The 11573-nt window shown below is 30.9% G+C and overlaps 1 protein-coding gene across 2 annotated transcripts; it reads right to left on the bottom strand.

Moving 5' to 3' along the window:
- Window positions 1-6622: 6622 nt before the first annotated feature.
- LOC111281285 (lysophospholipid acyltransferase 1-like) lies at window positions 6623-10614 on the bottom strand. Of its 2 annotated transcripts, none has more exons than XM_089757096.1 (8): window positions 10250-10614; window positions 9175-9258; window positions 8595-8815; window positions 8087-8495; window positions 7580-7665; window positions 7361-7424; window positions 7155-7273; window positions 6623-6943 (listed from the first exon to the last, which is right to left on the bottom strand). In XM_089757096.1, exons 2-8 carry the CDS (start codon window positions 9215-9217, stop codon window positions 6806-6808), a joined length of 1080 nt encoding a protein of 359 aa, XP_089613222.1. In that variant the 5' UTR covers window positions 9218-9258; window positions 10250-10614; the 3' UTR covers window positions 6623-6805. The 2 variants fall into 2 exon arrangements, with proteins under 2 accessions (XP_089613222.1, XP_022724738.1); XM_022869003.2 differs by having other exon boundaries at window positions 9175-9230.
- Between the last annotated feature and the right edge of the window lie 959 nt (window positions 10615-11573).

Genomic DNA, 11573 nt, shown 5'->3' with positions numbered 1-11573 from the left:
TTATTATAAAAAAAATTAAATAGTTGATTGATATATTAACAAAAAATAACATAACAACTCATATTTAACATAATGTTATAATATCATATAACATAGATATTATATAATAAAAGGGTCAAATTCAAGTTTTGACCGACAACCGTCTTTATTTGCTTTTTTTTTTTTTTTGAAATTATCGTCTTTATTTACTTGTTCTCTTCCACTGCTTCACATATTACAAAATTTAGGGATGAAGTTGAAATAATTAACCAAATTATTTGTTTACTAAATGTAAAATATAATTACAAAATTTAGGGACTAAGATGAAATTTGTCATTATATTGTGCCTTAAAATTAAATTTTGCCATTATTGGATACAAAATTTGTTTTCAAAATGAGTGTTAGGGACATTTTATAAGGGTAGAATGGGTTTTTTATCATAAGGCGACTCATTGACAAAGTAAGGGCAATTTTATTATTATGATCTGAGTTAATGTTGTAAATCAACTTAAAATTTTGAAGTCCACGTCAGCTTAACTAATTTAATTTTTTATTTGAAGACACGAATGTTAATTTCTCACTCCTTAATATCAAGTTAAGTTAGGTCAACATTATTAGCATTAGACTTGACCATCAAAATTTGATTGTAGACATCATATTTAATTTAAGGTTAATTTTGTGATTTAAAATTGGATATTTTTTAAGTTAGATTATTTTATTTTATTTATTTTATTTTTTGAATTGCTTTTTGTTAATTAGGAAAAAAAAAAAGAAATCTTTTAATTGAAAAAAAGTTGTATTTAGAAAGAAAGTTTGAAAAGAATTTAGATTAAAAATTCAAATTTAATTTTGATTAGGAGATTGAAATAAAAAAATTTTCTTCGATTAAAGTCATAAAAAAAAAACCCCATTGCAACTGATGAGGATTACTTAGAAGGAAGAAAAAAAATTAGAAACAATAAGAAAAAGGCAAAAAAAGATCAGAAAGAAAAAATTCGTGAAGAAGGGGGCACTGAAGAGTTTTTGGGATTAGCCATTTTTTTAAGTATAATTTTGGCGTTGGGTGGTTGTTGTTTGGATCTGGATTTGAAATGTGGATTAGCAGATTTTTTTGGGTATATTTTAGCCGCACACAGTGGAAGAAGCGTGGCACTTCGTTTGATTCTAGGTAAGGCTAGTGGCTGTTGTTCGAAAAAGCTATAAAGGAGAAAGAAAGGATACTAGCAGACTTAAAGAATAAGACAATAGGACAAAAAATAAGGTTATAGTAGAGAAACAAGGTTAAGGTTATGGGTGTTCGTTTCAAGCACAACAAATCCACCTCGTAAGCCCCGATTTTGTTGAATTTTGACCCAAGCAGTAACCACCGGTGGATTGATTTGGCACCAGTTTTTTTTTTTTAATTTTTTTTATTCCAATCATTTTTTTTTAGTTTATTATTTTATGTATATTTAATTTTAGTATATGGTTTTAATTATTGAAAAAAGATAAAAGAAAGTTTGATTTGGTAAGTAAAAATCGTAAAAGTAGTTCATAATGTATTTTTTAAAATAAATAAAATTCAATCCACGATAAAATTCAAAGGAAATTATGGGTATGTAATATTTTTTAAAATTTTTTTGGAGAGATAATATTTTTTAAATTCGATCAAGACGTTGAAGGATTTAAAAATTTATTTCAATATAAGAATTTTAATTTATTTTTAAAAAAAAATTAAAGTTGAGAATAACTTATAATGATTTAATTTCCTTATATTATTATATGTATTAAGTTTTACATTAAATTTTTATTTGATTATTGTCTTTTATAAATTTGATTTTGTATTTTATTTTGTATATTTAAATTATTATATATTTAAATCAATTTAGTTTCATAAAATACTTAATAAATCCAATGATGGAGTTTCTTCAAGGAAATAAATGTGTTTCTTGAATATTCTTGAAGTCAAAAACATTTTTAGAGAATCGACCAAAATGTTAGAGAAAATCTAAAAATATATCCAATATTAAAATATTAAAATTAAAAAAATAATGAATAATAAATAATAAGAATAAATTAAAACCTTATTAATTAATGCTAAAAATAATTTAAGATTAATTGGTATTAATTTGTAGACGTTATAAGTGTGCTATAACTTTTTCTACATATAATCAAATTCTCGAACATAGTTCTATTTAAAAAATTATAACCTATTCTTTTTAGGGATCTTTAGTTAAGCTTAAAACAACTTTTTTATAGATTCACTTTGATGACTAATCACACTTAGATAAAAAATTGATGACGACTCCATATTTTTGTGTCTAATGATTTAGTTCTAGGATTATATACATTATGACAAGTATAAATAACCCCTCATATTAAGTATGGACATTCAATTTTCTTCTCCCGTTTTAAGATTTTTCTCATTCTTTCTCTTTTTGAGTTTTGACTTGAACATCGAAACATAAATGTCAAAGAAATCTTTGGCCTTTGCTTCTAACCAACTTTCAACCTTATGATTACAAGTTTTTAGCTTTGTTAAGATAGCTTGGCATAAACATTTTGACATGCCAAGTAAAGGGCCTTTGTCCACCTAGCCTAGTTAATCATGTTTCTTAGGAATAAAGTTGCAGAAGAAAGATATAATGTTGTTATAGCTTGAATCGATACCCAGCTTAGCCAACCAAATTGAAATCAACCTATACAAACAACCCCAACCATGAACAGTTCAAAGCCCTTACCCAATAATTATAGTTACTTAAAGAACTAATCCAAAACTTAACTCCTCAAGAAAAGAACTAGTTCCTACAGTCCCGAGAAACCCATAAACACCAAAGTTGCCAACCTATGATGACAATGCTACCTTTTTGGTCTATGAAGAAGACAAAACCCCCAAAAGTTATTACCCCACAAATACCTAAATATAAACCACCAAAAAATCCAAACATGTTACCTCAGAACTACAACCCAATAGGCACTTAAAAGCTCAGATAGAGGCAATAGAAAAAAAGTTCAAAAACAAAGCTTCCACCTTTAATGATGAGCTTAAGTTTTTAGAAACATCGTTTTTTTTATTAGAAAGATTCAAAATGCCCATTCTTGAGACTTATAGTAATACCATTGATTTTTTTGATCTTTAACTATATAGAAGTAAAATGTTGATAGAGAGAGTCAATGAGCCCTTGATATGTAAAAAAACCTTTGATGACGAGTTTGAAATTATAGTCAAATAATGATGTAAAAGCTTGGATGGAGGCAATTGAATAAAAGCTTAAGAACAGAACTTACACATTTGATAACAAGCTCAAGCTTTCATAAACATCTTCTTTTGATTAAAAGGATTCAAGATGCCCACTTTTAAGACTTATGGTAATACTACTAATCCTTTTGATCATCTTTAACTATACAGAACTAACATGTTGATAGAGAGAGTCAATGAGCCTTTGATATGCAAAAGTGTTGTCACAACCTTCAAAAGGGTAACTCAATCATGACACACCAGTTTGGAGCTTACATCAATTTCAACATTTAAATAGTTCGATCATTTTTTTTTTACCTATTTCATCAGTAGCTAATGAACAAAAAAGACTACCTTGAGTCTGATGTTCATTTACTAAGGATGCAATGAATCTTTAAATGAGTATGTCACATGTTTTAACTTTGAAACTCTTCAAGTAAAAGATTTAGAGCAAAATGCAGTTATGGCTACCCTAACAAGTGGGCTACATGATAAAATACCACTTGAAACTAATTCTTTCTTTAAAACCTCTAAAACTTTAGCCAACATACTTTTGATAGCCAACATACTTTTGATAGCCAAGAAATACATTATTGTTGAAGTTATAATGAAAAGTAATCAAGGTGAAAGAAGGACATCTTTTCACCTTGGTTAAAAAAGAGGTAAAAAAAATGATAATCCTTAAAGAGAGAAAAAATTCACTAATGGATACCCAAAGGCGAGAAAGACAAGCAAAAGATATAATGGCAATACTACATTAAATACCTTTCAAAAAAAGATTCTTATGCAAATTGAAAAGGACCTTGCACTCATATGGCCTAGATTAATGAGGCAGAATAACATAAGAGATTCAACCAAAAGATGTGCATTCCATAGGGATCATGGCCATAATACTTAAGATTACATAAATTTGATGAATGAAATAAAGAATCTGATTAAAAGAGGTATGTTGAACTGATTTATAGATAATAGAAGATAAGGATGAGATATGAGAAGTTTCAAGAGTAGAGAAAAGAAAGAGTAGCAAAAGAGAAACTAATAAAAGAGAAAGATAGGTGATAACCTAGGTAATACCTATCGTAGGCTTGGCCAGATAGATGAACAGAGGAATAATGTGTACAATAGACCCATTATAGGGATTATTAATGTGATAATTGATGGGACCTCAGCATCAGCTAAAAAGAAATTTGACCAATGAACAATAGTGGCCATTGGGTCCACAATTAAGAAGCAAAAGAACTAAAAGGACGAGCCCGTCTCATTTAGCTTTGAGGATTTGAAGGAAATCTAATTTTCTCATGATGACACCATTGTCATAAAGGCTATGGTGTACAATCATATAGTGAAGAGGATACTGTTTGATAATAGGAGCTCGACTGACATCCTTTAGTAGGATATGTTGAAACCCTTTATCACCACATTGATCGGTTTTGAAAATGAACATGTGTCAGTTAAAAGAATTATCAGGTTACCGATCACACTAAGAACAAAATCGAAAGCCGTCATCTCTATTGTTAAATTTATGTTGGTAGACGTCCCCTTAGCATACAACATGATTTTAAGTAGGTCGAGCCAATTTATTATGAGAATTGTAGGCTTGATTCCTTATTTCAAAATCAAATTTCTTACTCCCAATTAGATAAGAGAGGTTTGAAGATTTTAGTTCACGATAAAACAATGTTATGTTACTATGATATATTCAATAATATTCTTTAATTTATTCTTTAATAATATTAAATTATTAAATACTAAATAGTCATATGATTAATATTGAATAAATTCTATAAGTTTAATAAATTATCTTGTTATATAAATTTATATTGCTTAAAATGATATTGTTACATAAATAACATTCAAAATTTATCTTTAAAAAGATATTGTTACATAAATTTTCATACTAAAAAAAGCAAAACCTCAACCAGAAGTCTAAACAAGGAACGAAGAATGATGGGACAAAGAAAGTAAAAGGATTAAATAATAATAAATCATTTACTTCTAAAAACCTTTTGATAAGTTTAATAGCCATGGTATGTTGATTATTTTATTTTTTAAAATTTAACATGAAAAATAACTTCTTTATTTATTTATATTTATATATATATATATATATATATATATATATAAAGGAGTGATCACCCCACTAATTAAATATTTTTATAACTAATTATTTTGTAATGCATGTGTTTTTTCCTTAGTATCGTATCAAACAAATTTTATGGTATCAAATATGGTTGAAATTCATGTCAATGGATCGTAGTCATGCTATGTAAAAATGAGTCCAAATAAATATAAATAAGATACAATTAATTAATCATATGAAAACATTTAATTCGTACACATAATGTAGTTAATAGAATTAAATATGATTAATCTATTTAGATATGAAATAGTCAATTCATTTAGAAACAATTAATATGTTTAAATAAAATTTTGAAATGTTAAAAAAAATCATGTCGATAAATACAAATACTATTTCGATATTGATGGTTTAATCATCAAAAATTTTTTATCAACATTCACTTAATCGACTATCAACTGACGATTAAGAATAGCCAATGATGATAATATTAACACTTTATAGCCTTTTTCAAAACTTATAAATGCCGACAAAATTAACTTTTTTTGTAATGAATGTTTTGAGTTGTTTTATTTTTTTTTAAAAAATAATTTTTTATGTAGGAGATCGTAAAAATTTAAACTTCAAATTTATTAAATATCATCCTTTAAAGGTGGCTACATGGTTCGAGATTTCTCCGCTTTATGCTCCTCCATTTCAAACTATGTTCTTGCTTCTTTGACTTCCTTTTATGTTCGCAATTAGACATAGTAGATTAGCTTTTGAAGCCAATCCATATAAATATTTATATGGTGCTCATGGAAGACTCCTAATGCACACAGACATGTGTACGTTATCAAGTTCATACGCATCAACTACTTTTTCCCTTTCGTTTGCATAGTCTTGTAATTACTTATTTTCACTTGTAAATGTGCAATTGATATGACAAATTAATTTTGAATTAATGTCAGGATTGCTCTATGAGGAAATACTAGAATATTTGATTGCAACTTCTTCATTTTACCGACCATAATCAATTCAGACATCAGTTGTTTAATTGTTATTTCATTTTGGCTCCACCATGTAAATTGTCTTTCCTTAGCTTGAACGTTTTAATTATTCAATTGCCTTTTTATTTTTCCACCTGGATTTAGTTTTGTTGAAGGGAAAACAGTCTTGTTGACATGCAATTTCATTACAATCTCATTTTAGTTATCATCTTGTACGTCAACCTTTTTGCCTAACAAGTCTCAACCAATTGAAGTTCTTCAATTATCATTAAGATTCACATCAACTTCTGGAGCTTTTGCTGACTTGAACCTGAAAAACTCGTTCAACCTGAAAACTAATAGTAATTAACAACGGAAGGCTTAGGCGAAAAAGACTGATTCATGGTTCTCCATTTCATCCCTTCAACAAGAATCAATTAACATTGCCTGACTTATGAAATGCTTGTTCCGTATAAAATAAGATTAAATCAAGCTAGAAAATACCAGTGGTCAGAGCAAACATCACAAATCTCAACTCCAATGAGAAGAAATTTGGCTTTCGCCTCACTGTTCTTTACGAGCTTTAGATCTGGCAGGTTTTGCAGGTATTATGTAACCCAAGAGAATCAATGCCATCGGAAGGATGGTTCCAGCATAATACACACCCCCGTATGAGGCAAGTGTCTCATGCATGCTTAGTACCTGCACCATTCAAGAAGAAAAGCTTATTAAAAACTATAAAGTTATGGAAATGATAAATTTATTCATCCCTCATGATCATCCCACGCCATCCATCCATCAGTAAAATGGCTGACTAACGGATGGCTTGATTGGATGCATGTATCATCACCCAAAAGTTATACAATTTCTAATAACTGACGGTTTAACCTGAGAGAGAGAGAGAGAGAGTTACCATAAAACCAACACAGGAGTAGTTCAGAACAAAAATTGTGTAAGCAAAGTTCGCGAAGGCAACTGCTTTCTTCGCAAGAGCCATATTCGTAGGTACAGCTTGTTCCCATCGGAAAATAACTGCTCAGAAAGACAATGGGAGAAGTAAAAAAATAAAAAATAATAATAAATTGATCCAAATAACAAAATGGATGCTCGTATCAGTACCTCTTGAACCAGCAATCATCAAAGCTGACTGAACAAAGAATATGATGTACCCAGGATACAGTCCCTATAGCAAATCAGAAAAGGTGAGAACAAAAGAAGGTTAAACATATAAGAGAAATGCCAGGAAAATTTTGGGAGAAATATAGTGGAAAAGGAAAAATATGACAAGTATTGTGTGAACACTATTAAGTTTTTCAGTATTAATGCAAAATGACTCACATGCCAAACAGCACTGACAGTCTGTGTGGCCAGCAACTGGAAAAAACCAGGCTTCTTCCCCTTGGTAATAAGTCTCTCATAAACATCTGCACCAACAGAGTATAAGTTTAAATTTTTACTCAAGATATCTTATGACTTTAGCCGGAATTTACTTCAATTTGTCCTACATATCCATGAGATGGTCTATGCTAACAAAAGCAAAAAAACTGCTGTCACTTTAAAAGCAAAAAAGCCATACCATATTGTAATCAAATATATTTTGACTCATTACACATAAAATTTAGCATTTGATGGAGATTATGACAAAAAAAAAAAAAAATCCTACCATTGGACCGCATCTAGCCATCAAGGGAAAAAAAATTTTAAGCCAGACGATCAAACAAAGATGAGTTCAGAAACCAATTCCAAAAGTTGTATAGATTTTAAGGAATATATATACGCGAACAACAAATTTAAGCAAGACTAACAAAGGAAACACAGAAAAGAATAGCAGCTAGAAAGACTCACAGTGACGAAGCCAGGTGCTAACTTGAATGTTCCAGACATGTGGTAACAGCACTGAACTCTTTGCTAACTCAAATCCTAGAATGTCAACAATCTTCGCACGATCCCATTTTGGTTTTGGTGGTGAAGATTCTGTCCATCCACTGAAACCCAGGCCAGATATAATAATAGCTGCCTCCGAAATTGACCAGATGAAATAATATTTCCACCGCATTGAAAAGCCAGCCATATACTGGTAACTCCACTTCTTCCAGAATCCCCATTCTTGGTATACAGGTTCAGTAAACCGAGACAAGGGATAATGCGGTATAAGGTAAAGATACAATGCCATGGCCAAAGCTGCTTGGGCAAGTGCTCGGAGAGTTGCTCCATAAGGTGATGGTGATGGTCCTTTATCTGAACGAGCCCACATCTTGAAGGGGAAAAAGAATAACAATATCATCAAAGCTGCATCCTGGTAACTTCAGAGTAAGAAAGGCATGCAGGAGCACAAACGACATAATAAACTTACCCCCTTCCCTTCTGTCCAGTCAAGGTAGTCCTTCATCTCATAAACTGGACCAGCAAAGTGACTGCCACAGCACAGGCAATACCCAAAATATTCAATCAGTGAAGGCAACTTAATCAACCGGTATTTCTTCTGAGCCTCACGTAACCCTTCCTCTTTCAACAACCCATCATTGTAATTTATTGCACATGAAATGACTTTCAGTGTCAAGACCATCAACGCACCTAAACATCAAAGAGAGTGCTCCACAATTAACTGACAAGTATAAAGTACTACAGAAGCATTCCCTTGAGAACTCACAAGAAAACTATAGAAAATCTTTGCATAGTCATGTACATAAATGCATTTGCAATGAAATGAACTAAATGTCAAGGTGGGAACAGATTTGCTACTATGAAACCACAAATAACAATAAACTAAGGGTTGAAGTTCATCATAGCTCAAAGAAGCAATATGAAGATTAACCTGATTTATCCATTTCAGTAAAGCATAGAAGATTTACAATTTATTAAATTTCAAACCCAGTAATCGAATTTTAAAGACCAATTTCTCAAATGTGAAAGAGAACTTGAAACATGCTTACCAGTGGCATCGATGCCTCCTTGCTTCCACGCATCCCCGCTCATGTAATATACATGGCTACAACCATATAAGAATAGTCAAGATTCTGAAATAAAAAAGTATTGTTTACAAATACTGAATTATCAAGCATGCATTAAAAGAATTTCAAACAAACTTTAATAGATAATCGAATATCAGTAAAGTGTTGCATTAGCAATACTCTTCTCACAAATTTTCAGCAGGGTCAAACCATCAATTATCTCAGATGGTAAAGGAATGAAAGATGTACATGCATTTACTTAAGTATTCAAAAAGACATACTTGCAATCTATCAGTCAATTTGGCGTGAAAAACCAACAGGCAAGGCCACATAATGTTTTTGGCTGCAAGATTTCCAAATTGCCAATGGATTTCACCATTTTAATAGATATTAAATTATGCAAACAAAATATCACCGTATTAAACTCTCATCCATCATAATTTCTCATTCAAGCAAAGAGAAGTATACCCTTCCTAAGCCTTTTTTTTTTGGTACATAAAAGTTTAGGGTGAAGGAGGCTTCCCCATTCCAGGGCTAAGGAAGGACCTACATTGGATTTACCAATTGCCTGCCCACCAAGGGGACTGCTGGAGGAGGGATTCAAATCTAGACCTTACAAGCAACTTCGAAACTTACCAACTCAACCATCCCCATTGGCTAAACCTTTTGTTTTTGTCCTAAGAAGAAAGAATCAGTTGGCCACCAATACATTAATTTCAGTTAAATTGAAAATGAATCTTAATTGAGCAAGCAGGATCACACTACATTGAACTTTTTTCATCATTCAGCTCAATAAAACGCATAATCTGCTAAACCCAGCATTGCATTTCCATTCTTTATCTAATTTTTTATATTTGATTATTAGAAAAGCAAAAAAAAAAAGGAAATCAAGCTGATTGAGTTCCTGTAGCTTCTCTAGAACTTTTTTTAATAATGAAATAGTAATAATTCTATATGTAGAATTACAAAAACAAAATTTTAAAAAATATGTAACAGATCTACCAATAAAACTTTCCCACGAAAAGTTTCGTTTTGAAAAATCAATGAAAACACTTACCAGCCAATCAAATAACCAAAACCCAAGAAAAATGTGATAATCCCACACTTGGGGCGATAAAGAACCATTGCAGCATAACCCAATAACATGGGCACCAAGAAATGCAAATTTGAAGAGAACCCAAATGACAGATAGGAAAGCAACGCTCCTGTAAACGCTGAGTAAACGTGTTTAGCTAGTCGGCCTGGAACTGGTCGCCATAGAAAACTCACCGGTATAGTCATCACGAAACATAAAAGGAACCGAAGCACCGGCACAGATACACCAATCGATGCCGCCATAGTTTCCATGTCAAGTTCCATCTTCGTTAGGAATGTTGACTCAGACCCAGTCTTCCAGTCTGATGAAACAAACGAGTTCCGCTCAGTGAGTTTGTAGCGGTCGTCAATTTTTATACACCGAGTACTGACAAAGAAAGCATAAAAAAAAAAAGAAGAAAAGTTTTAATAATTGAATCGAGAATGGGAAATATTTTGATTTTAAAGATTTCGTGTACGTTTCGCAACAGGAGATATAAAGCACGAAATTATCCTTTTGTAGGATTCTATCGTGCGCGGCCGTAATCACAGTACATATGCTTCATATATTTGTACTTTTGGTTCCAAAAGGGTCTGACTTTATTTTTGAAGTTAAACGTACAATAACAACAGCGCGTGCATGTTACGTCAAACAAAAATGGAAAACTGGGGGATTTGATGGTTGCCTAGAAATTATCGAACCGATAGGCGTGATTTCCCATGTCCCATAACAGTAATTTTCATTTTATACTTGTGTTCTTTCTCGTGAATGATGATCAAAATTTTTTTAGTTTTTATTTCAAATATTAATTGAAATATAAAAAAACTATTTTCAAGTGGATGGTCAGTGGATCTAGTAATTGTATCAATGTAAATAATATATTAATATTTTTAAATTATTCGAATTTGATTTGAAAAAAATTTATATTCGATTTGATTTTAAAAAAATTCATACTCGATTCGATTATTATCGAGTCGAATTCGAGTTCAAGTAATTTGATTTATCGATCGAATTTGAGTATTTTTATATTCGATTCGAATAACTCGTGAGTTTAATCGAACTTTTATATTTAAATATATTTTTATTATTTTAATTAATAAAATATTTCGAGTTCGAGTTCGAGTATAAATAATCGAATTTTTGTCGAGTATACGAATCGAACTTATTTTTACATATTAATCGAATTTAATCGAGCGAGCTCGAGTAGCTCGAATTCAATTACGAATTGAGTTCGAACTTGAAAAATAAAACTCAATCGAATTCGAACCGAATATCGAACTCCGAGTTGTGAGTCGAGCTCGAACTT

This window comes from Durio zibethinus, chromosome 28, assembly GCF_047325235.1.
Source record: "Durio zibethinus cultivar Kanyao isolate XHJ-2024 chromosome 28, ASM4732523v1, whole genome shotgun sequence".
In the NCBI taxonomy this organism is placed as follows: Eukaryota; Viridiplantae; Streptophyta; class Magnoliopsida; order Malvales; family Malvaceae; genus Durio; species Durio zibethinus.
Note: the sequence above shows the minus strand (reverse complement) of the source record. Positions and strands in the feature narration are given on the sequence as shown.

Excerpts from the sequence above, each read along its gene's own strand:
- LOC111281285 (XM_022869003.2), bottom strand. The coding sequence starts at position 10,551 with ATGGAACTTGACATGGAAACTATGGCGGCATCGATTGGTGTATCTGTG. Across the intron at positions 8,816-9,174 it reads AGGAGGCATCGATGCCACTG|GTGCGTTGATGGTCTTGACA; the intron begins GTAAGCATGTTT and ends TTTGATGTTTAG. Across the intron at positions 7,425-7,579 it reads CTGTCAGTGCTGTTTGGCAT|GGACTGTATCCTGGGTACAT; the intron begins GTGAGTCATTTT and ends GATTTGCTATAG.